Source organism: Tiliqua scincoides, chromosome 2, assembly GCF_035046505.1.
Source record: "Tiliqua scincoides isolate rTilSci1 chromosome 2, rTilSci1.hap2, whole genome shotgun sequence".
Taxonomy (NCBI): Eukaryota; Metazoa; Chordata; class Lepidosauria; order Squamata; family Scincidae; genus Tiliqua; species Tiliqua scincoides.
Window position 1 is genome coordinate 97686851 of NC_089822.1, and position 26304 is coordinate 97713154.

At 45.4% G+C, this 26304-nt stretch overlaps 1 protein-coding gene across 1 annotated transcript; it reads right to left on the minus strand.

Annotated features, from left to right (window-relative positions):
* On the minus strand, positions 1-25366 carry DCAF10 (DDB1 and CUL4 associated factor 10). The gene is made up of 7 exons (XM_066616806.1): positions 24871-25366; positions 15076-15189; positions 13377-13574; positions 11820-12022; positions 5020-5127; positions 4083-4228; positions 1-3282 (listed from the first exon to the last, which is right to left on the minus strand). The coding sequence occupies exons 1-7, from the start codon at positions 25197-25199 to the stop codon at positions 2914-2916; spliced, it is 1467 nt and encodes a 488-aa protein (XP_066472903.1). The 5' UTR covers positions 25200-25366; the 3' UTR covers positions 1-2913.
* Positions 25367-26304: the final 938 nt, after the last annotated feature.

Genomic DNA, 26304 nt, shown 5'->3' on the forward strand with positions numbered 1-26304 from the left:
TGCAAACATCCTACATATTTTAATGAAATTAAAAATACAAAACCAATCCTCTAAAACTAAGAGGAAGGATCAGGCTAGAATGGATCACTGATGGTAAAAATGAGCACATTTTCTCAGATGTAAACTGTGGGTTTGATTTCACTTTAATTGGGAAGACAAGGAAACCAGAGTTTGTGGGCATGCAAGGCTAGTTATATATCCACCAACAGGAATACAGGGGAGAGACTTAAAAAATAAACCAAACTGCATCGTACCTCTACAATACATGTGCTTTGCTTTCCAGCACACAAAAATGCACTCTCATAAGTAAATCTATCCTTGGGGGCCTATTTTTAAGCCAACAAACGTTTGTAACTATGTGACTCAAAAACTTTCCAATCAAATGGATGTCAGGATTCTAGCCTCTAAGCTGACAATAATTCTGCTGGTTGTTGTTTTGAGCTGCTTTCCAGAAACACAGTGCTTGGGACCAGTTCATATTTATACCACTTCCCATACAAGCACCTCAAGAGCATGCAAGGACTGCCAGTCAGGTACCAATCACCTGGAAGTTTCCAAGGATAAGCACCTCCATATGGGTGCTACACAGCCATTGCTTTGAGGGTCAGTCAAATTATTTTGCCAAAACTATATTTGCAAACATGTTTTATTAATCAAATTCTGTACACATTAATATTTCTCAATATAGTCTCTATACAAAGCTACATCTTTTCTCCATTGCTGTTCAAAATGTTTTCCTTGCAAAAATGATGTTTTGACTTTCCAACCAAGTTCTGCACTTCTGTTTTCAGGATTTCATCATCAGAAAAAACATTTGCCACACAGGTGACCTTTCCACAAGTAAAAATTGGTTGACTATAGTGCACATGGCAAAATCTTCAATGTCAGATTACTGTTTGAGTTGCCAGTGCATGTATGTTACTGATGCACTCTGAGCAGACCTCTTAATTTTCCTTTAATAATTCCTTATAACTTTTTCCAAAAACTTACTGCAATAGTTCCTATAATTGTAGCTTTCCAGTCCTCCCCCCAAATCAACAAACAGAACAATCTGACTATCTCACAATAGTACAAAGCCTCACCCTTCAAGCTGATTTTAGGATGCAGAACTTCTTTGGTAGGAATCAATATACACACTATACTGGCCCTTTTTGCTACTGGATCATAGTGATGGTTCCAGCATTCATAGTCATGATTTTTTTGAACAAATTACCTGGATCTTTTGCAGTCTGTTCTAAAGGTTCAGCACAGGTGCCTTGAACATGTTTTTGCATTCATTTGAACATCTGGGGAATTCAGTTACCTTATTCAAGTGCAGTTGATCATGTAAAGTTGAAACAACTGATCCATTACTAATGTCCAATCTGTGCACTACATGTCCAATGGAGATCATTGATTCTCCATCATAATGGACTCCACTTTTGCCATTATTATTTTGGCCAGTTGCAGGCCTTCCGCTTCTTGGATCATCTTCAAGGCTCTCCCTGCCAACGTTTGATGATGTGGAATGATGAAGCAGACTCACAATAAGGCATAAATAGTGGACTGTCTCCTGCATTTATACCTTCTTTTGTCAAAAATTTTACAACTGCTTGGTTTATTTCATATAAGGGTCTGCAATGGAAGAACAGTTAAAGTTACTTGAATAAAAATTTGCAGCCATGTTTCTCAAGGACAGCCAGTATGCCACTAAAACATGGTTACTGCCATTAGAGAGAAGACAATCATTTTGACAATACCTTTTGACTGATCCTTGTACATGGCAGCTGGTGGGTTGTGTCTAGGTTGGCGGATCACAAGGTGGGTACACCTGTCAGATGCAGTAGCATAATGTTGTGGCTGGCAAGGCACATCATGAAAGGCCAAGAAGCCTTAGTAATGTTGCAAGGGGAAGTAGTACCGAGTAACATTCATCTGACATTGAAAAAAGTTTTATTCAAAGCCTTCCACAATGACAAGCTCCATTAGAGAGCTCAGGGCACAATCAAGCAGGAAGACTTTCTACAGAAACCTTATTTAGATGAATAGGAATTATAATATAGCCTACTGAGCACTTGTACAGCACCCATTTATTTAAATAAGGCTTGTACAAGGGAGGCCTTCCTGCTGGATTGTAAACTTAGTGATCAACAAACATTCCATTCTACATCCAATAATATTGAGAAGGTGCTCCTTTACAAGACTTGTGAGGGCAAGCTACAAACTATTCACCGAGGTTTTAATAAACATTTTTTCCTAGTAAACCAAGAAGAACAGCTATGCTTCCAGTCATTAAGAGGGGGGGGGGGAGAGAAGCTGGTAATAAACAGCATACCTTTTTTTAGAAAACCAGCCAAAAGATTGAACAACAGTAGAACAATACTGAAAAGTAGCTTGTTCATAAAGAAAGAGTTTGCTGGCTATGGTTAATCTAGCGTGCAAGAGAAGTGCTTACTTAGAAGACAAAGAAAGGGGGAAAAAGCAACATCCAAAAATCGAGGAGACCAAGAGGCGCAAGTCCAATTCTTTTCAGGCAAAGATGCATGAGGATTTTTGACTGGGTGATTCCCTCCCTCTCAATCCCATCTGACATCCTGCACTAACAGTCATGTGGAAAGATAAGACTTACAAGTACCACTGTGCTATATCCAAAGCAACATGAGGAATTAGCAGGAGATGGGAAGAAAAAATGTGTAGAAATAGTCTGATGTGCAAATACAGAGTCACAACACACACACACACACACACACACACACACACACACACACAGCTGGACTGAACCAGCATCACTGTTCAGTCCAGAGATCCGAGTACCTCTGTACTTTTCCAAATTTACAACAGAGCTTTTCTTGTTTGTTTAAAAAAGAACACTCCAACTAAACTGAAGTAATTTAAAAAACAAATGTCGGATGTTCCTTCCAAGGCAAGAGGTGCCTAGAACTTTGGCTGATACAAAGAAACACGACCACTAAGGCACCCGGAGGCAATCTGACAGTGTGTTGGAGAGAACTTGGTGGTCAGGACCACGTCGCTGTGCGAGTAGAGTGAGCGGATCTCTTGCAAGGGGGCTGCTTCTTTGGGCATGCAGTCAATCAGTTCGCTGCACTGGGTGTCAAATCCCAACAAGCGGATCCCATAACCATGTGGGGAAGAGATCATTCGACCGTCGGGGCTGAAACAGAGTTCTTTTATATAACCTCGGCCAACGTTGGCTTCCTCGATGCAATGAGTCAATCGGAGGGAACAGCGAGGGGAAACTGGCCGCTCTGGTGCTCCTTCTTGGAATTCGTAGACACAAGTCCACTACAGCAAGGGGAAGAAAAATTAAAATTAAAACAATTCACTTGTCTAGGTGTCATTTCATCCCCTGTGCACATGCTCAAGAATCTGGCCAGCTATAAAAAGGTAAGAATTGTTTTTCTGGATGGAAGCAAAGGCCTATCTAGACCAGTACTATTTCCAAAATTGGCCTATCAGATGCCTGTGAAAAACCTGGAAAGAGGGTGTAAAAGGTAACACTTTTCCCCTGCACCTGGGATTTAGAATGAGGCTGCACGAAAATTTACATTTAGTTGTCAAGAGCACAGTCCACTGAAAGGTCAGTCTCCAAGAATTTATCAAATTGTTTTTCAAAGTCATCTAGGCACCTACCATCACACCTTGAGGTAGTGAATTCCAATTGTGCCTGCTCTGTGGAATAGTGTCTCCATTCAGTTGCTCTGAATCTTCTACTAATCAAAGCAGGCAGCACAGGAACTACTCCACCCAGCAGACATGAAGGCAGCTCAGAAAAGAAGACTGGTGAAGAAAACCGTAAGTGAGCCAGATGCTCAACTTGGCCATGGACATTTAAAATTAGCAGCACACAGGATGTGCCCATTACAGTTCTAATTGACAAATGTGCAGTTCTAGTCCTGAGCTATAAGACACAACTGCCAAGCTGTGGTGAACAAGAAAACCACATCAAGTTCCATATTAGTAATAACTTGCTATCATTGAAATGATACAGCTGCCAACTTTTAACACCACAAGAAAACTCAAGCTTCTTGCCTTGAAAAGAACCATTCCACATGTATACACAAAGGGACCCCCTTCCAACCTACCTCCTGGTCATCTGTGTTACTTGAGCATCGAAGTAGTGTAGCCCATCCTTTGGGATGAAGCTGCAGTGATGTAATGCAGTTGCCCCGATCTCTCTCACCAGGAACTTCTGGGGTCAAAACCTCAAGACTATTGCGGGGAGATCCACCTGCAGTAACAGTAAATATTAACAGCCACTGCTTCCTATGATTACCTTGCCTGCACATCAGCCAACAAGAAGCAGGGCTTGACTGGCTTTGTTTTGGTTAAAGGCTGGTGAAAGTCAACATTCATCCCTCTATAAAGTACTAAATATAACAGAACATTTAAAAAGCAAGCTCCTAGGGACAAGGATGTGCTTGTTATATTACTCTAACATACCATGTTCACTGAAAAGTGCTATCTACATATTAAAAGAAATGATGAAGTTTTCAAACAGATGTCCTTATGATATGGAAGGTGTGAATATGGGGTGTAGTGAGGATTTGAGGCTGCATTTTAAAATCAAGACTCTAGTAAAAGGCATCTCAAAATATACAGAGACTTTCTCTGCTGAATACCTAGAAAGATCTGGGAAGGCCTTCAAGCAGCACATCTCTCATACATTTCCCCAAGCCTGTCACAGTGCTCATACTGATAAGGGGATGGAGTGAGTGGTATGTATGGCATGGTAAGACCAATTAGTTACGCACATTAAACTTGCAGCAGAATTAAGAACAGAGATCAAAGGAACAAGAAGTTGGGGGACCAATACGTGGCACTGTGCATGTGGCTCATTTGTACATGCAACTTAATCCTGTAGTCATCAATGAGAACACATATAAACCAGCCCTTAACCAGCCTCAGTAAAGAAGCAAGACTAGATTAACCATTTTTAGCCAAACCACAAAAGAGTGTGGTTTAAGTTTCCAAGATGCCCTTGCTCATTAAAACAAATAAATTCAGCTATTGTTAACACACCTTCTCGTTGGGTGGCACGTAGCGTGTGTTTCTCAGAGAGGTTTGAATCGTTCTGATGAGACTGTGACCCAGCGCTCCTGGGACTAGATGAAGTGACAGATGCCAGATCTGGAAAATTGAAAAGCACTACTATGTAAAACCAACCAACTAGAAACCATACTGTTCAACCATTCAAACTCCATGGTACCTCAACGTCCCTCTACAGGCCTGCTAAGAGGCAGGGTAAAACTAGAACACCAATGCAATGAAACAAATGGATGACAACATATCAACCACACAAACCAATTTCATTTATCACAAGGTAGAAAAAACTAAAGGGCCTACACTGCAGGATTATTTTGAAATATTTGCTGGGCAACTGTCCACATAAACACAGTAGCTCGAGACTTGGCAGGAAATCTCATAAACATAAGAGATAATTTGAACACTGATCTCCCCTGAGACTGGGTGCTCTGATTCAGATCAGGAGGGTGGACAAACGATTCATTTGGTACAGCACTGCTCACCAACCCCCTAGACCTGGGGTCGGCAACCTGTGTTTTCAGAGCCGCATGCGGCTCTTTCAGTCCTCTGATACAGCTCCCCAGTGGGGGCTGAAAGCGGGGCGCCTTCCCCTTGGCCTCCGCCCAGCCAGCCCAGCCCCGAGGGCGCCTCACTCCGGCGCGATGTGCTGCGGGCGCTGGCTGCTGGTGAATGCGGGGCTGGGGCGCCGCTCCTCCCTGCAAAGCTGCAGCTCCTTCCCTGCAGCTCCTTCCCTGCAAAGCACACCCCCCCCCGCACGCGCACAGCAGCTCCTTCCTCGGCAGGCAGGCAGGGGCAGCGGCGTTCTCCTGGACCTGGTCTCCGCGCCCCACTGCAAGCAGACGCGGGGGAGGGCGGCCAGGCACCTCTTCCCTGCGCTCTTCCTTCCTTCGCCCTGCAGCGGGCAGGGGGCTGAACGGAAGAGGCGAGGCTGGTCGGAGAAGCACGAGAGACGCAGCGCTGCTGAGGCAATAGGCAGGAAGGAGCAAGGTGAGCTGCATTCCTGTCCACACTTCCCTGGGAGGAAGCCCCGTTCACTCTACTGGGGCTGACTTCTGAGGAGACAGGGAGAGGAGCCTGTCCACACTTCCCTGGGAGGAAGCCCCGTTCACTCTACTGGGGCTGACTTCTGAGGAGACAGGGAGAGGAACCTGTCCACACTTCCCTGGGAGGAAGCCCTGTGCACTCTACTGGGACTGACTTCTGAGGAGACAGGCAGAGGATGTCCCCTGGTTCTGGTGTTATGTGAGAGTGTAAAGAGCATCTCTCTATCCACTCTGTCCATCCCCTGCATAATTTTGTATGTCTCAATCATGTCCCCCCTCAGGCGCCTCTTTTCTAGGCTGAAGAGGCCCAAACGCCATAGCCTTTCCTCATAAGGAAGGTGCCCCAGCACCTACAAGGGAGGTACAAGAAGGGGCTGCATTATAAAAATGGGACCTGTAAGAGGGGAGCGCATTATAAAAGTTGCAAATACAAGAGGGGAGTGCATTATAAATTGGGACATACAAGGGGGAGTAATAACTATAAATCTCTTTATTGTATTGAAAAATACTAGTCGTTAGATTTTGTATTTCATTGTACCTCTTTTACATTACTGTGGAAAAGACACAAAGATGACTATTTACTGTTGGTCAGGATTTTCTGCTAGGGAGGGCACCAGCCCAAGTCTTGCCTATAGCACCAAATTGGCTAGGGCCGGCCCTGGGAAAATAAATTAGTATTTAATTTAAATGTATTTTATTTTAGCTCTTTCGTTTTTTATATGTAATTCTAAATTTAAGATTATGGTGATCTTGTAACATTAAAATATGTTACATATTGTTTTCTCTGTAGCAGTTCATTCATTTCAAAAGTGCAACACACTATAGTTTTTTTATACATAGCATAAAGGTAAAAAAACTATATATGCAGTGTTATCTTCATTTTAGATGTCAAAAGGGTTTTGTGGCTCCCGAGGTTTTCTTTTCTCCAGAAAACGGGTCCAAATGGCTCTTTGAATGTTTAAGGTTGCCGACTCCAGCCCTAGACTATATCTGGATAGGTATTAGTATTGGCAACCTTCAGTCTCGAAAGACTATGGTATCGCGCTCTGAAAGGTGGTTCTGGCACAGCGTCTAGTGTGGCTGAAAAGGCCAATCCGGGAGTGACAATCCCTTCCACACCGGGAGCAAGTGCAGTCTGTCCCTGGTCTGTCTCCCTGGCTATGGGCCTTCCTTCTTTGCCTCTTAGCCTCAGACTGTTGGCAAAGTGTCTCTTCAAACTGGGAAAGGCCATGCTGCACAGCCTGCCTCCAAGCGGGCCGCTCAGAGGCCAGGGTTTCCCACTTGTTGAGGTCCATCCCTAAGGCCTTCAGATCCCTCTTGCAGATGTCCTTGTATCGCAGCTGTGGTCTACCTGTAGGGCGCTTTCCTTGCACGAGTTCTCCATAGAGGAGATCCTTTGGGATCCGGCCATCATCCATTCTCACGACATGACCAAGCCAACGCAGGCGTCTCTGTTTCAGCAGTGAATACATGCTAGGGATTCCAGCACGTTCCAGGACTGTGTTGTTTGGAACTTTGTCCTGCCAGGTGATGCCGAGGATGCGTCGGAGGCAGCGCATGTGGAACGCGCTCAGTTTCCTCTCCTGTTGTGAGCGAAGAGTCCATGACTCGCTGCAGTACAGAAGTGTACTCAGGACGCAAGCTCTGTAGACCTGGATCTTGGTATGTTCCGTCAGCTTCTTGTTGGACCAGACTCTCTTTGTGAGTCTGGAAAACGTGGTAGCTGCTTTACCGATGCGCTTGTTTAGCTCGGTATCGAGAGAATGAGTGTCGGAGATCGTTGAGCCAAGGTACACAAAGTCATGGACAACCTCCAGTTCATGCTCAGAGATTGTAATGCAGGGAGGTGAGTCCACATCCTGAACCATGACCTGTGTTTTCTTCAGGCTGATTGCCAGTCCAAAATCTTGGCAGGCCTTGCTAAAACGATCCATGAGCTGCTGGAGATCTTTGGCAGAGTGGGTAGTGACAGCTGCATCGTCGGCAAAGAGGAAGTCACGCAGACATTTCAGCTGGACTTTGGATTTTGCTCTCAGTCTGGAGAGGTTGAAGAGCTTTCCGTTTGATCTGATCCGGAGATAGATGCCTTCTGTTGCAGTTCCAAAGGCCTGCTTCAGCAGGACAGCGAAGAAAATCCCAAACAAGGTTGGTGCAAGAACACAGCCCTGCTTCACTCCGCTTTGGATGTCAAAAGGGTCTGATGTGGAGCCATCGAAGACAACAGTGCCCTTCATGTCCTTGTGGAAAGATCTGATGATGCTGAGGAGCCTGGGTGGACATCCAATCTTGGGGAGAATCTTGAAGAGGCCGTCTCTGCTGACCAGGTCGAAAGCCTTTGTGAGATCTATGAAGGCTATAAAGAGTGGCTGTCGTTGTTCCCTGCATTTCTCCTGCAGTTGTCTAAGGGAGAATACCATATCAGTGGTGGACCTGTTGGCTCGGAATCCACACTGCGATTCTGGATAGACGCTCTCTGCAAGTACCTGGAGCCTCTTTAGTACAACTCGGGCAAACAGCTTTCCTACAACGCTAAGGAGAGAGATGCCGCGGTAGTTGTTGCAGTCACCCCTGTCACCTTTGTTCTTGTACAGCGTGATGATGTTTGCATCCCTCATGTCTTGAGGTACTCCACCTTCTCTCCAGCAGAGACAGAGGATTTCATGCAGCTCAGTGACGATGGTCTCTATGCAGCATTTTAGGACTTCAGCAGGGATGCTGTCTTTTCCAGGTGCCTTGCCAGAGGCAAGGGAGTCCAGGGCCACGTGAAGTTCTTCTAGGGTTGGTTCACTGTCAAGCTCTTCCAGCACAGGCAGGCACTCAATGTTGTTCAGTGCTTCTTCGGTGACTACATTTTCTCTGGAATATAGCTCAGAGTAGTGCTGCACCCAGCGTTCCATCTGCTGCGCCCGATCCTGGATGACCTCGCCTGTGGCAGACTTCAGAGGGGCAATTTTCTTCTGTGTTGGACCTAGGGCCTGCTTGATACCATCATACATCCCCTTGATGTTGCCCGTGTCAGCTGCTATCTGTATCTCGGAACAGAGCTGGAGCCAGTAGTCGTTAGCACATCTCCTGGCAGTCTGTTGGACTTTGCTGCGAGCAGTTCGGAGGACCTGCAGGTTGCGCTCACTGGGACAGGCCTTGTATGCTGCTTGAGCTCTCCTCTTTTCCTCAATGACTGGTGTCAACTCCTCAGAGTGGGCTTCAAACCAGTCTGCCGCCTTGTTGGTCTTCTTGCCGAATATGGACAAGGCGGTGTTGTAAACGGTATTCTTGAAATGTTCCCATCTGTTGGATGCGTTTGCGTCGGCCAGGCCTGGAAGAGATTCCTCAAGCGCTTGTGCAAATTCCTCCACTTTTCTCTGATCCCGGGTCTTGCTGGTATCAATGCGAGGTCTTCCTTCCTTTTTCGTGTGATACAGTCGCTTTGTTTGCAGTTTCACTCTGCTGCACACCAGGGAGTGGTCTGTGTCGCAGGCAGCACCATGATAACTGCGTGTGATCTTGATGCTGGGAAGGCTGGAGCGTCTGGTGAGGATCAGGTCGAGCTGGTGCCAGTGCTTTGATCTTGGATGTCTCCAAGAGACTCTATGTTGGGACTTTGTGTTGAAGAATGTGTTGCTGACACAGAGACCGTGATGACAGCAAAACTCTAGCAGGCGTTGGCCATTTTCGTTCATCCTCCCAGTGCCAAACTGACCTAAGCAAGTGGGCCATGAACTGTTATCAGCACCAACTCTAGCATTGAAATCGCCGAGGATGAACAATGGCTCTTTTACAGGGATTTTCTTGACAGTGGTGGCCAGGTCATCATAGAATTTGTCTTTGGCTTCTGCTGGAGACGACAGAGTCGGTGCATAAGCACTGATGAGAGTGATAGGTCCTGCTGATGACTGGAGCTGCAGGGACAAAATTCTTTCACTTCCCACAGTAGGTGGGATGATGGATTTCAGCAGGGTATTTCTGACCGCAAAGCCAACGCCATGTTCCCTGGTTTCGTTTGGTGGTTTTCCCTGCCAGAAAAATGAGAAATTTCTCTCCTTGACAGATCCGGAATCTGGCAGTCTAGTCTCTTGAAGGGCGACGATGTCCATCTGCAGTCTGCTCAGCTCCATGTCGATGACAGCTGTTTTGCGTGCGTCGTCTATTTCTTGCAGGTCATCAGAGAAGCCAGGTGTCATTGTCCTAACGTTCCAGGTGCCCAGCTTTAGGGCAGTAGTTTTCTGTTTTCTGTTGCATGGTGCAGAGTTGTTGATCCGCTTGTCGGTTTTCACCCTAAACCCCACGCACCCCATGAGGTTAACGGACCGTGGCGAGGCAACACCTTACTGGCTGGGGACTGCCCAGCTTAAGGCGGGCGGTAGCTGCCCAATGAGATGCAATGATCTCTCCCACCGTCGGAAGCAGCCCCTGGCGTCATGCTCTACGCCAATCGAGCAAAGACTTATAACCGGTAAACTGCTGCTTCCCGTGTTGTGCCGACGCCGTATGGCGAAGTTGGAGTGTCCTCTCCAGTGCGCGAAGCCTGGGTAAAGAAGGTATGGAGGATAGGCTGTTACCCATACATCAAATCCCCCCTCTCCACGTCGCTGGAATGGTCCAATGGAAAGGCAGAAGCCAATACGGTTGGTTCCAGCGGCGTCGCAGGAGTTGCCAGAACGTGACTGTGTTCAGCCATGAACTGCCTAAGGGACTCCGGCTCCTGATTTTGCCTCGAGGTTGACTCCTGAAGCCTTTTCCAGAACTGGATGTAGCCACAAGGCAGTGGAGGTTTGAGGTCAGAGTTTCCTTCTCTTAGATGAGCTGCCTTCCTAGGCTGACGAGTCCCATCTACCCGGTGGCTGTTTAGTCGCCTCTTACGACAAGTACAGCCAAACTGAGGGCCTATTCTTAGCCCCCAGCCCCCAGGGTACTGGATAGGTACAGGATACCTGGATAGGTACAGGTACCTGGATAGGTACAGGAACAGAAAGCACAGATATTTTACATGCCTCGGTGACATCGAGATTAGATTACTGTAACGCACTCTATGTGGGGCTGCCCTTGAAGACGGTTCGGAAACTGCAACTAGTGCAGAATGTGGCAGCCCGTGTGGTTACTGGAGGTAGGCGGTTCGACCCTGTCAGTCCGCTTCTCCAGCGGCTGCACTGGCTGCCCATTCGTTTCCGGGCCCAATTCAAGGTGCTGGTATTGACCTTTAAAGCCCTATACTGCTCTGGACCAGGGTATCTTAGAGATCGCCTGCTCCCGTACAATCCGGCTCGCCCTCTCAGGTCATCAGAGAAGGCCTTTTTACAAGTGCCACCGCCTAGGGAGGTACGTGGGGCGGCTGCAAGAAATAGGGCCTTCTCAGTAGTGGCACCAACGCTATGGAACTCCCATCCCCTTGACTTAAGAATGGCTCCCTCTCTTGAGACCTTTCGGCAAGGCCTGAAGACCCTTCTGTTTAAACAGGCCTTCTGAGTTCTTGGCCTTTTAACATCTTTTTAACATCTTTTAATATTTTTTTACAGGTCTGGTTCTTTTATGACTTGCTGCTGCTCTATGCTCTTTTTACCTATTTTTACTCTGACTGCTGTTTTTAGTATGTGTTAATATGTTTTTATTTGTTTTTTAAATTGTTTTTAATATGTTGTAAGCTGCCTTGAGTCCCTTCGGGGAGAAAGGCGGGGTAGAAATAAAGTTATTATTATTATTATTATTATTATATTTTACACAAACACTAGAACTCACCTGAATTGGAAGTAGTTCTCCTGGCTCTTAAAAAAGGATAGCTGCCAACCTCTAAAGATTTTGTTAAGTCAAGGTCGTGCAAAATCAAGAGATATCCAGAAGAGGTTGAGATCAACATTTTGGAACAGTCTGGTGTCAACCTCATGCGCATGAGAAAACGGGTGTGAAAGAACTTCTTGTGAGGGCAGCCATCTTCTGTGCACCTAGGGAAACACAACTATCAAAACCTCACTCCTATTTTAGTTTTAAAAATTGCAGTTCTCAGATTTATATTTTAGGTGGCGTGCATCAAAAATGCACATCTTACCGCTTTCGTTTCCTCTTCTTCTGATGTTAGCAAGGGATGGTGGCACATATTGCTCACATGTTGGTAATGGTAGCATAGCACCTTGGGCAGGTGACATGGATATAGAAGCATCTGCCAGGAAGCAGCTCTGTCATTCCCAAACAAAGGTACCTGCTCCACAATTTCTAGGCAGCACCAAGATTTTGCTACTTTGTATGATCTGCAGGGACAGTGTCTCCACTTGGACTTGCATGGGGAGAGAATAGAGTCACCATTTTCAACCACTGTGCCATGGCACACTGGTGTGCCGCAAATGATCCCCAGGTATGCCACGGGAATTTGGGAGAGGGTCATTTATCAATAGGACTATTGGGGGGATGTGAACCCCCCACTGACTGCACAGTGTGCCTTGTCAATTGCCAAAAAAATGATGGTGTGCCTTGACCATTTTAGTACCTTGCCAGTGTGCCATGAGACAAAAAAGGTTGAAATATCTATCACTGGAATAGAGAGACTCCCCAATGGCCAAAGCAAGCCTGCATTATTAGCCTGGAGTTTAGTCACATCCAAGATCCAACCAAGTGGCTGCAAGAACTGGAGACTTAGAAGTGACTCTCCCTCCAAAGTGAAGCTACTCCAGGTAGCTACTATGGAAGAAATATCCCACCCCAGCTACAAAGGATGCTCTAGTTAGAAAAAGGAAGCTTATGGTAACGAACCACAGAGGTTCCAAACTGCCTGTTTACTTCCCCTCCCTAGCATGTGTGCATGTGTGTGTGCATGCGCGCGCGCGTTGGAGGGGTGAACGTTCACTCACACGGCTCTGATTATTCCACAACAATCAAAACAAGGTATTATTGACGCACTATTGCCCCAAGAGCTGCTGTGGATTAAACATGCAGGGTTCCAATACCCACTGAACTCAGCTCCCTCTTGTATTTTGACACTTTCCAGGTTTGCTTCAAGTCAGTATGCTGAGAAGTCGCTGATTTCTACTGAAATCAGTGATGACAGTCACTTGCTTTTTAAAGGAACGTTTTTGCTTACTGTAGACAAATTCGACCCCCACGTTTCTTCTCCTACATACACATACTGAGCAGCCCATTTCATTTAAGCCATGCACTAAGCCATATCACCATGCCTGCCAATAGTTGGTCAGTTCAGATATAGCTGAAAGAAAACACTGCAGTTCAGAGCAATAGCTATATCCACTCTTCCAGATCTCCCTATCAAGAAATGGAATTAGATGCAACAGTGCCAAATTTATTTACCTGTTGGTATCCCAAATGATAACATTTCCATCAAAGCCTGATGTTACTAGCAATCTAGTGTTAGTGTCATATTCAATGTTCTTCACCCAGCTGGTGTGACCGTGTAAAGTGCACACTTTTGTATCTAGCTTTCTCAGATCCCAAAGCGCTATTGTAGTGTCATCGGAGCAAGTTGCAAACAGTCTGTTATCAAGAAATCTACAAATAAAATGGAAAGGGAGTGAGAGAGTTTAATATCTTGAAATTCACTAAGACCTTTCCTAAATCAATAACCAAAGAACAGCCTTGGGCATGACATCAACAAATACCTCTGCAAAAGAAAGCTAGCAACACAATTAAGCATTTTAATTGTGAAACAGAGATATTGTTAGATTGGAAGTGTGCATTTGAGATCTAGCTGTTCAGGGAATATCAGAGCAAAGATTTTCTGCCAATGCTGCCAAAACACATTCCTACGTTTGGGATGGATTCAGAAATCCTTCAATGCGTGTTGGCTATCAAGCATTGAAAAATACAAGATCTCAGGAACACACTGCATGTTCTCCAGTACAATGAACAGCACAAAACACACAACCTCCTGTGTGCTGAAACTTGAACACACACATATTTGCTATTCTCAAATAACTTCTTTTGTGTGAAAAAGTAACAATAGCAATTTGGGGATGGGCAGAAAAGTGTATGGAGGAGAGAAGAGAGAAGGTGCTAAAGTAGCAGCTGAGGCCACAGCCAAGTGGCAGCAGCTGCAACTCTACTGAAGACATCGTGTAGGGGCAACTACGGACAGGGTTTGGGAGACGTGCTAGCTACTTCAGACGTCAGACTTCAGCCATGATATATTTAGTTTCATTTGCTTGGTATTTCTGTATACTTTTGCTATGAGAGAACTAAGTGTTGAGACAAATATATTTTATCTAGTTTGATGGTGATTCAGGGAAATCTTATGAGTAGTTTTCATAACTAGGATAACATCAGCCACTACTTCCTTCACAATTGTACTAGTCCAGAGACCTGGTTCTAATCCTGAGCCCAGAACCATAATACTTAAGTAGCTTAAGCCAGGGCCTCTGAGAGAAATTTTATCAGGGGGGTACACATTTTCTTTGGGCCCCTTTGCAAAGAGGGAGGGGTGAAACAGCAGGGGAGGGTGGTGACAGGGAAGCAGATTAGGGGCAGGGAGGGATGAAACAGGGTAAGGGGACAGTAGAGACAACTGGAAAAGTCTTTGGAGCCCAGGTCTACCAACCTATGTGGCATCAGTAGTGTCCCCAGCATCCTGTGCAGGCAACAAGTTTGAGTAGATAGGAAAACATAAGATCCCAGGAAATTTATGAGCCCCCTCCTTTGGCTCCAGGGCCCCCCTTTGGACCCTGGGCCTGGGTACAAATTACCCCCTTTACCCCCCTCTCCTAGGCCCTGGCTTAAACAACTCTCCTGTCTTAATCTGCAAAAATGTATGGGGAAGGAGATATTTGATACAAGAGAATTCATTAGTGGAGATGTGAGTCTGGGTCTCAGAAAAGAAAGAAAGCTAGTCACATTACCTATTGATAGAAACTTAAACTGGCCCGCTTTAAAAAAAAAAGGAGGATTGATTTAGTTGTCACTATGGTTTCAGACTTACACATCAAAGCTTAAAGAGTTAAACATGTTCTGGAATTTTAGACATCTGTAAATGGTTCTTATTTCCAAGCAGACTAACCTGATATTATTTACGCAGTCCTCATGAGCATCGGAGAGAGTTTTGATGTGCTTTGAAGATATGGGATCAAAAAGCAGGACTTCTGTTTGTTCACAAGCAACAGTCAGCACTGACCTGGATAGAAAAAGGAAGAGAAACAGGGCATTATGCACCAAGAAACTCAACACCATCTCATTTACACGCCTCAAGTACGTAAAAGGTTTTTCCTTATTTAAAGGTGCATGCACATACACAGAACTTAGGCAACAATAAATTGGTTTCAAGGGCAGAGCAGCATGATATGTTCGCAGAATGACAACGCAATCAATTTTCCAACTCAAACCACATTCATTCTCCGTTTATTTTGCTTCAGTATGATGGGACAAGAGCCAGTTCATTATATTTTTAACGTTTACTGATGAACTCATTCCATATTTGTTACCATTACACAAAAACTCAGCGGAAAGGTATTACCCCCCCACCCCACGTCATGCAGAGAGCAACAGCATTTTAGTAACAGGAAGTGGGAGGAGTCCTGTTCCCTTGGTCAAAAAAAGTTTCAGAGATGTACAGAACCTGGTACAGAATGCAAACCGTGGGACTGTAGAGACCATTATGAAGAACTGAGATACTAGACCAGGGGTGCCCAAACCCCGGCCCTGGGGCCACTTGCGGCCCTCGAGGTCTCTCAATGCGGCCCTCGAGGTCTCTCAATGTGGCCCTCAGGGAGCCCCCAATCTCCACTGAGCCTCTGTCCCTCTGGAGATTTGTTGGAACCCGCACTGGCCCGACGCAACTGCTCTCAGCGTGAGGGCGACTGTTGGACCTCTCACAGCTCTCACATGAGCTGTGGGATGAGGGCTCCCTCCACTGCTTGCTGTTTTACGTCTGTGATGCAGTAGCAGCAGCAAAGAAAAGGCTGGCCTTGCTTTGTGCAAGGCCTTTTATAGGTCTTGATCTATTGCAAGACCTTCATTCATTCATATAAGTTCCATCTCTAATATATTCATTTATTTAAATTTATTCAAATTTGAAATGTAAATTAATTCTTTTTCCCCCTGACCCCCGACACAGTGTCAGAGAGATGATGTGGCCCTCCTGCCAAAAAGTTTGGACACCCCTGTACTAGACATAAAAGAAATCTAAAATATTTCACTAAACACCTCCTGACACTCATTTGGCTCACAGTTTATGTTCCATCAATATTTCAATTTTGCTTGTTTAAAGAAACTGGTAGGTATACGTTTTCAAACAGACTACCGAGTTATGTTGCTGTGGAATCCCAGTCTATGCACGCATACACCAAACACTGTAATTTTAACACTGCACATTATTATTGCACATCATCAGTTTACAACTCTGATCAATTAGCCAAATATTACTGGAGCATTGGTGATGTTCCAAACAGCAGATAAATGAATTTGTGGATATGGGGGACCTCCCCTGTATTAGCATGCATTCAAAGTGATTATAATACTTTGCTTCATCAATGGTTTCTAATTTTTGGTTTTCAAGGAACCTTTCTGTGTTTGTCTGCCAAATAACCTGTATATATTGCAGAGGATTCTGGGAAGAGGGCTTTATAGCACACAGTTAGGGCCTCACTATTGGTCCATATGAACCGAGTACACTCTGGAGCACTCTGAATACTCCTCTGTATGATACAGGTGGAGATTGGTACTGTTGGGTAGGTTATCTTTCAGGGAAATGTGTCATTTTTCCATTGCTAATTTTCTAATTGAACAAATAGGTTTCTTACCTGGTAAATCTATTTTGGATAACTGTCTCTAAGTATGCCAAATCTAAAAATTCCCATCTTTATGCTCCCTTCCTGGATTTAAAAGGTGCATTTGATACAGTTGACAGGGAGCTACTTTGGTTAAAACTGGACAATTTAGGTCTGGTCAAGCGACTCCTTCTCTTAATTAGGAAGCTCTACTCAGAGACTAACTGTTGTGTTAAATTAACACCATGTGGGAAACTTTCGGCCCCAATTCCTACTAATTTAGGAGTCAAACAAGGATGTGTCTTAGCCCCCATGCTGTTTAACAAATTCATTAATGATCTGGCTCCTCATTTGTCCTTAGTTGACGCCCATCCCCCTAAATTAGGTAATTTACCGTTCCCCCTTCTGTTATATGCAGACGATATGCTGCTATTGTCCCGTATGAAAATTGGCTTGAAGTGTTTAATCAACTTGCGTATTAAATACCTAACTTCCAAAAAATTACAATTAAACTTTGAGAAGTCTAAAATAGTGGTTTTCGGTTCCCAATGGAAACCTACCTCTTGGTTCTACCTCTATTGGTAGAACAATTTCCAGTTAAGGTAGAGATAGAGTGTCTTACAGAACAGGAAACAAGAATACATAAAAGGGACCAAAATCATTTGACCTACATACCAAATTCGCCTCTCTTACTTTCACAATACTTAGTAAAAACAGTAACCATTTAAACTAAAGCTCTAACCTTAATTCTTTTCATAACCATCTACACATAAAACCAGAATGCCTATCATCAAAGTTAAATAATCATTGCTGAAACCGAGATAGAGAGTTTTTTAAACAGCATTGCTGTTGGTTGTTTTAAAATGAAAACTACAAAGCAACACTATCATAGTACAATGTGTATCACTCCGAATATATCTCGTTCTGTAGGTCCATGTGCACTGCAGTAATGTTTAAGTGCATCTTTAATTTGCAACACTAGAGAGAAAATGCCACATGTTCACATGATACCACAATAGATTCCCTATGTGCCTGAATACTTTCTAGCAAAAAGTTACATAGTGGGCACAGCACTAACACAGCAGTATCCATGTTGTTACCTTAGCACAAGTAGACTCCATTTTGTTTCTATCAGACATAAGCTAGATGCAACGTGTACATCTTCACTTAGCTAAGAATTTGGAACACACTGGAATAAAGAGTTCATGCCAAGAGAAGGCAACTTGACTACTCTCCAAAAATACAAGGCAATTATCAACCTACGCTACAAGCAGCCTCAGAGTCCTATACATAACAGGACACCATTTCAAATCCTGGATGACAGCCATCAGCCTTGCAAGTTAGCTTTGTGTGTAGAGTAGCATGCTCAGGCTTCCAATGAATTGGAGGATCTCTGAAAGACGAACACTGAAGACTGTGGAACAACTAATGGCTGTGAGAGAACTGACGGCCTAGATTAGGAACAACAGCCAGTAAAAAAATCTATTCTAGATCTATGATCATGGTATGCATTTCACTATAAACTGTAGCTCACCAATACTAGGACAGATCAATGTACTTGGGAGTTGGGTTATTTAGCTACTTTGTATTGGGAAATTAATCTATACACTTTTAAATCAACACACTACTAATGATCTAAACACACACATAGTCTCTGTGAGTACAAGGTTCTTCTGTTCCATTAACAGACGGAGCACTGAACTTGCATAAGGACCCCTTCCATTCATGGATGGGTCTCTTCAAGCACACTGCTTTTTCTGTAGACAGAAGGAGCCTCCACAAGCACAGGAGTAAGTTTGGATCCCAACCTTTAACCAGAAATCAGACTGATTTGAGACCTCATCTCAAAGACAGTTTTATATGAAATCTTAAATAAGGGAATCAACATTGACCTTCTTTATTGACAACACATGTACCATTAATATAATAAAAGAGGTGAACCATGACATATTGACAATAATATAGTGTTTGAAACTTGGTAAAATAAAAGAAAGCTAAGAAGTGGAAAGGAAATCCTTCTCCTGGACCTCTGAGTCTCTCCTGTACCCTTGCCTGAATCCATAAACATTACTGTATTTGGAAAGTTTGGGGAAAGTGGAGAAACAAAGTCAGCTCTTCCCAGTTAGAACTCTACAAGGCAGCTCTTGAGTTGCCTGGAGTGGTTGTGTTCCTGGAAATCTGTGCATACATTCAAAATATGCAAATTACAAAATATGCAAATTCCATGGGAACCAATATAACTGCTACAGGCTAGCAGGGGTCTCCAAACTTTTTGGCCAGAGGGCCGCATCAAATATCTGGTACAGTGTTGAGGGCCGGAAAAAAAAAATTTAAATATAAAAATTATTTAAATAAATTAGAGATGGAACTTAGATGAATAAATGAATGAATGGGCTCATTCATTCAACCTCTCTGGTCCTTGAACACCCTCCATATGCAACCAGAGCATAGTTCCAGTCATGTTTGGCCAAGTGGACCAGAAGCATTCAGGGGACAAGAGGCTGGCAGCGGGCTGGATAGATGTTTGCCGCGGGCCGCATCTCGCCCCCGGGCCGGGGTTTGGAGACCCCTGGGCTTGGGGAAAGTCATCAAACACACACACACTGATGACAGGTAACTTCTGCTTGTCTAAGATGGTGTAGTGGGAGGGATGAGGTTACTGCAAGTGGCTACTGATGTTGATGGCTAAGGAAGCAATGATGAAAACAAAGGTCAACAGGCATGTGGATGCAGGAGAACCTGTAGATATTATATGTCTGGAAATTCAGAAGGTGTTTGATATGGTTCCACACCAAAGGTTACTGAGGGAGCGCCATAGTCAGGGAATTAGAGGGCACTTCATCTCCTGGATTAGGAACTGGCTGAGGACCAGGAAGCAGAGAGTGGGTGTCAATGAGCAACTTTCAAAATGGAGAGAGGTGAAAAGCAGTGTTCCCAAGGATCTGTCCTGGGACCAGCACTTTTCAACTGTTCATACATGACCTGGAGACAGGATTAAGCAGTGAAGTGGCAAAGTTTGCGGATGACCCCAAACTTTCCCGGGTGGTGAAGACCAGAAGAAATTGTGAAGAGCTCCAGAAGGCTCTCTCCAAACAGGAAGAATCAGCAAAAAAAAATGGTAGATGCGTTTCAATGTAAGTAAATGTAAAGTTATGCACACTAGGGCAAAGAATCAAAACTTTGCATATAGGCTAATGGGTTCTGAGCTGCCTGTAACAGATCAGGAGAGAGATCTTGGGGTACTGGTGGACAGCCCAATGAAAGTATCGAACCAATGTGTGGTGGCAGTGAAGATGACGAATTCCATGCTGGAGATAATTAGAAAAAGTATTGAGAATAAGATGGCTAATATTAAAATGCCATTGTACAAATTGATACGGCCGCACCTGGAGTATTGCATCCAGTTCTGGTCGCTACATTTCAAAAAGGATACAGTGGAAATGGAAAAGATGCAGAAGAGAGCAACTAAAATGATTACTGGGCTGGGGCCAGTAATCCTTATGAGGAAAGGCTACAGTGTTTGGGGCTCTTCAGTTTAGAAAAGAAGTACCTGAGGGGGGACATGACTGAGACATACAAATTATGCAGAAGATGGATAGAGAGATGTTCCTTTCCCTCTCATGCAACACCAGGGGACATCCACTAAAATTGAGTGGTTAGGAGAGTTAGGACAGACAAAAGAAAATATTTCTTTACCTAGTGTGTAATTAGTCTGTGGAACTCCTTGCCACAGGAAGTGGTGATGGCATCTTGCCTAGATGCCTTTAAGAGGGGACTGGACAAATTTCAGGAGGAAAAGTCCATCACAGGTTACAAGTCATGATAGGTATGTGCAACTGCCTGATTTAGAAGAGGGGCGCCTTAGCATGCCAGATGCAGAGGAGGGCACCAGGACGCAGGTTGTATCTGTTGTCTTGTGTGCTCCCTGAAGCACTTGGTGGGCCACTGTGAGATACAGGATGCTGGACTACATGGGCCTTTGGCCTGATCTAGGGTTCTTCTTACCATGCTGGTAAGGAAACCAAGAAAGCAGTAAGTCATAGTTCTGTGAATGCATTTTCTTTTTATCTTCTGGCTTTGGAGGAGACCCTCCTCCCTGCCATTGGAAGTTTCCAGCATCTAATATTATTGCTAATTAGCAACTAATTGGTAGCTAACTGTTTTATTTTGAAAATTGCCAGCATAAATTAGACTTCTAGTATTAATTTGCAAATGTGCTATTTCAAAAACAGGCAAATTAAGACCACATTAATTGACAGCTGTCGATTTGGAAATCTATCACAACATCTCCTATTAGTTTCTGACATTTAGTTTCCCACATCAGCAAGCTCCCACCACTAACAGACATCACAGATAAATAGCCAATCTGTTTAGTTAGCGTTTTTCAAGTTCTCTGTATTGAGGGAACCCTTTTAACATGAAATTACCCGCAAGCACCTGGCACATATACCACATGAACTGGGTCTCTTAGAAAAACATTCCAGAATCCTTTGTAAAACTCAGGGATTTCACTGCAGATGTGGAACAGCCCCTCAGCTCGTGCCAATATAGAAAGTGCTCCCTGAAGGCAAAGAGTTTTAGAACCACTGCAATGGAAGTAGTGTTCAAACTGCAGCTTACTACTTACACTGGCCTATAATGATCCCTATCTAAAGCACGATCAGACACATGCCCAAGAGTTGAGAAATATACATACATCATCAAGAAGAGGGCTGCACCAACACACAAACGAAAGACTGTGGAAACCCACAGAAGTCTTCAAAAGTGTATACCAGTGGTTCTCACACATTTAGCACTGGGACCCACTTTTTAAAATGAAAATTTCTCAGGACCCACCAGAAGTGATGTCATGACCAGAAGAGACATCATCAAGCAGGAAAATTGTTAACAATCCAAGGCTGCAATCCTACCCACACTGACCCAGGAGGAAGTCCCACTGACTATCATTGTTAAAAGAATATACATAGTAGCTTGTTAAAAGTACAGGTCTGTGACATTTCTGCAAATGCAGTCACATACCATGGTAGCATCCAGTCCAATATATTAAAAATAAAATGTTGAAATGAATGGGGACCCACCTGAAATTGGATCGTGACCCACCTAGTGGGTCCCGACCCACAGTTTGAGAAACACTGGTGTATACCATGCCTCATTTGGCAATAAAATAACAGTATACCAAGACATTCTGAGCATTAAACAGCTCTTCAACAAGGATATAATCTAGTGTGAAAGTGCCAAGCACTTACTGACTTGTTAAGATCCTTTTTGTAGGTTCTTAGCAGCTGTTGGTTCTCAAAACATGTTTTATTACACTGTCATACAAAATGGACACACTTGCACATTTTGTTGGTTTTTACTAAAACTTATTATCATTTATTTACACCCCTTACAGAAAATATCACATTTGTGAGCAAGTGCTGTTAAAACATGTTTCATCTGCCACATTGACAGTACTCAAATGTCGATGGCAAGGATGTCAAACGCGTTTCATACAGAGAGCTGAAGACAGCATTCATGGTGCCTGCTGAGGGCCGGAAGTGACATCATTAAGCAGCTGATGGCCAGAAATAAGCACTTTGTTCTCACACAGAAACTCATTAGCTGCAAATGACAGAAGAGAAAAGGTGCAAATTCGTTCATATTTTCAAGATATGACAGAGCCCAATTATCAAACTGGCAGAGCCCAATTATAATGGAGGTTGGATAAATTGCTTCCAGGGGCCACATTCGGCACACAGGCCTTATGTTTGACACCCTTGGTCTATGGTGTACACTTTAAACAATAGCTGGACCTCTTGCTTGCAGGTGGTCCTTATTTTGTGCTAAAATACATCTAGTTCTACAAAACCAGAAAACCTACATTCTTGAGGGAAGGGCTGTAGTTAGTGAAAGACATCTGTTTTACATATAGAATGTTCAAGTTTCAATCAGCAGCATCTCCAGGTAAGGCAGAGAAAAATTCCTATCTAAAAGTTTGGAGAGCTGCTGCTAATTAGTGAGAACAATAATGAGCTAGAAGCTGGTACAAGGCAGATTTCCATGTTCTTTTAATGCAAGTAGAATTCTTGTACAAATTTCTTTGTGTCAGGTTACAGAAGTGGGGGGAGAAGGAAAAAAGCACATATTCTACAAGACTTTTTTCTAGTCTCTCTATTTGGGAAGAAGAGAGTTGGGGCTTCTGAAGAGGCACGAAAAGGGACTGCATTGATGATGCTGGGCAATGTGCAAAGTGCCAGCCTTCCCCAACTATTGGAAACTTAACCGTAACCTTGGCTGACCAAACCTTGTGGCACAGCACAGTTAAAATACAATAGTTCAGCAAAAAAGACTGCATTATCACCTAAATCATCATTGCATTACTCTCAATAAGCTCATGTAACAATCACTATATCTCTCACATTCCATGGCTATTTGGGTCCTTTGTCCTGGACCTAATCTTGTAGGCTCTAATAAACTGTTGTTCCTGCCTCAGTATTTTACTGTGCAATCCTATGAATATCTACCCAGAAGTTGTCTCACTGATTTCAATTAGAACTACTCCCAGGAAAGCATTATTGGATTGCAGTCTTAGGGTCAATCCTATCCAACTTTCCAGCACTGGGGTAACCACAATGCAGCCCTGAGGTAAGGGAACAAATGTTCCCATACCTTGAAGAGGCCTCCAAGACTGCCTCCCCTACGCAGGAAACAGTGCATACCCCATAGATACAGCAGCACTGGCACTGGAAAATTGGGTAGGATTGAGCCCTCAGTAAATTAATGCAGCATATCTAGTGAAAATAATTCATCTACTAATACTATTGTTTTGAATGGTCACTGACTGCAGCTCTTCCATCCAACAGCCCTCTGACCTCACCTTTTACAACTGTTCTCTTTTTTTCTCTACCCCCGGTGTGTGTATATATGCACTACCTGCCAAAAGAGGATGTTTCATAAAACTGATGAAGAGGACAACTGATTGCTGAAGTTTATTCTGAAATAAGTTTGATAGTTTATAATGGTACAAGACTCTCTTTTGTTTTTTCTTGCAACAGAATAATATAAGTAACACAACAGAGTAACACAGCCCCCTGGAAACTGAAATAAAGAAACAGGTTCCACACCTTCCTAGTGGAAATAAGATTGCAAACCCATCTTTATGACAAACAACTGATCAAAACAGCTGATACAAACTCACTGAAAACTACATTTCTGTCTGCCACTCATATGAGTCAATAGGAAAGAGAGGCTCATACATGTCAATTACAACATTTTAGAAGAGTTGCACTTTTCACTATCCTGTTTGCATATTATAAGCCTTGCGTGGCTGCATTCCCTGACAGCTTCACATACAACAATTTGATGCCTCCGTATGAAATATTTCCACAAAAATATGGAAGTGGAAGTTGGCATCGTTCTATGCACCAAGTTCTGAGAGCAGCAAGACCCCTGCACCCAAATTTTCGAAGGGGTGGTGGTTATTAACTGGCAAAATATACCATAATGTGTAGCAATAGTGAGGTCAGGAACACAGTGAATTACAAGTAACACACACAACAGCTTTTGGAAAGTGTGAAGGATCCCCAAAGCCAGGGATTGGGTGGGGAGGCAGTGAGGTGAGGAGGCAAGTGAGGCAGAGCCTCCTCCCCAGAGGCCTTCAAAAAGTGCTGCTGTGTGAGGCGCCCAAGCACCCACAACCCACATGCTTTGCAGTGGGTGGGGAGGCAGGTGAGGCAGAGCCTCCTCACCTCCTTTGAAAAGCACTGCTACTGTGTGAGGCACCCAAGCACCCAACCCACATGCTTTGAGTTGGGTGGGGAGGTGGAGGCAGAGGCAGAGCTTCCCCCCCCCAGTCTCCAAAAGTGCTGCCACTCTGTGAGGCAGCCAAGCACCTACAACCCACGTGCTTTGTGGTGGGTGGGGAGGCAGAGGCTCCCCACCGGGGGTCCTTGTAAAAGCATCGCGGCCGTGTGAGGTTGTGGGTGCTTGGGCGCCTCACACGACGGAGGTGCTTTTAGAAGGACTCCAGCGGGGAGGCTCTGCCTCACCTGCCCCCACAGCTGCCACCCTTCCCAGCCCCCGCCCCGGCCCCGCCCCCCGCAGCCCCTCACCCTCCGGGCGAGTACTCCAGGTTGAAGACGGCGCCGTGCGTGCGGGTGATGGGCGACACCGAGTCGGCGGGCTGGATGGCGCCGTAGAGCCCCGTCATGGCCCGGAAGGTCTCCCGCGCCGGCTCCACGCAGCGGCCCCCGCGGCCCACGCGCCGCCCGCGCACCCACCAGAACAGGCCCCCGCCAGGCACCGAGACCGGCACGGAGGCGGCGGCGGCGGCAGGCGGCGTCTTCGGAGGCTCCTCCCGGGGCGGCGACGGGGGCTGGTCCCCCTCGCCCGGAGGCGGCCGCCCGGGGGCAGGCGCGACCCAGCGCGACTTCCAGCTCATCCCGAGCGCGGCCGCACCGCCACCGGCGGCAGCATCCCCCTCGCGCACCCTCTGGCCGCAGTCGCCTCCCCACTTCCGGCGCGGCGGGCGCCCACCAAAAGGCGCCGGCCGGGAACTCGAGCGCGACTCGCGGGGGCCGTGCGGAGTCCCTGTCGGCAGGTGAGCTCGGCCGCTACCTCGCAGGCTCGCCTCGGAAGCCACGCCCCGCGGACGCCCCGAAGACCACGCCCCCCGGTGCGGCCTGGCCAATCCCGCGCGCCCTCCGCCCTTAGGTTTCTCCTGAGCCCTGACGCCGGCTGATGGGGGGGCTTTGCAAGCCGGAGAGCTGGAAGTGCGGCGCCTCTGCCTGACAGCCCGGCCCTTGGACGCTACGCCCGTGCCGGAGTGGGGGCGGCCTTGCAGCCTGCCGGGGTTACAGTCCTAGCCACACTTTCTTCGGAGTAAGCCCCATTGACTAGGATGGGGCTTACTTCTGAGTAGACAGGCATGGGATGGGCTCTGAGGCTGCAGTCGTATCCACTTTCCTGGGAGTCCCCATTGACTATAATGAGTCCCCATTGACTATAATGGGACTTACTTTTGAATAGACATGCATAGGATTGGGCTGTAAAGGCTGCAATCCTACCCACACTTTCCTGGGAGTAAGCATCACTGACTAGAATGGGACTGACATCTGAGTAGACCCACATAGGCTTGGGCTCTGGGACTGCGACCCTAGCCACACTTGCCTGGGAGCAAGCCCCATTGACTGTGGGACTGACTTCTGAGTAGACCCACATAGGATTGGGTTCTAAATGTCATACTTGCACACCGGGTTGCCACAGAAACCAAACCCCACAGAACACCACAGGCTCAGGCACAGAAGATCATTGCCCAGCAAGGCCACTTTCCACAACAAAAGGATATCATGTGAAGGGGAAAGCATCATGTTCAGTGTTGTCCTTATTTCACTTCTTTTAGATAGGTGGGCTTAAAAAAACAAACATTGTGAGCGCACTCAACACATGGTCAGAGGCACTGCTTGATGAGATAGTGCAGAGGTTCTCAACCAGTGGTACTTGAGGTGGTGCCTGGTGGTACTTGAAGGACCCCCTGGACATCTGCT

What these genes read in the sequence shown, in the direction of transcription:
- DCAF10 (XM_066616806.1), bottom strand. Translation starts at nt 25,199, where the DNA reads ATGAGCTGGAAGTCGCGCTGGGTCGCGCCTGCCCCCGGGCGGCCGCCT. An exon ending in CTGGAGTACTCGCCCGGAGG is followed by an intron (nt 15,190 to 24,870) that starts GTGAGGGGCTGC and finishes TTTTCTATCCAG; the next exon opens with GTCAGTGCTGACTGTTGCTT. An exon ending in GAGAACTACTTCCAATTCAG is followed by an intron (nt 5,128 to 11,819) that starts GTGAGTTCTAGT and finishes TCAATTTTCCAG; the next exon opens with ATCTGGCATCTGTCACTTCA.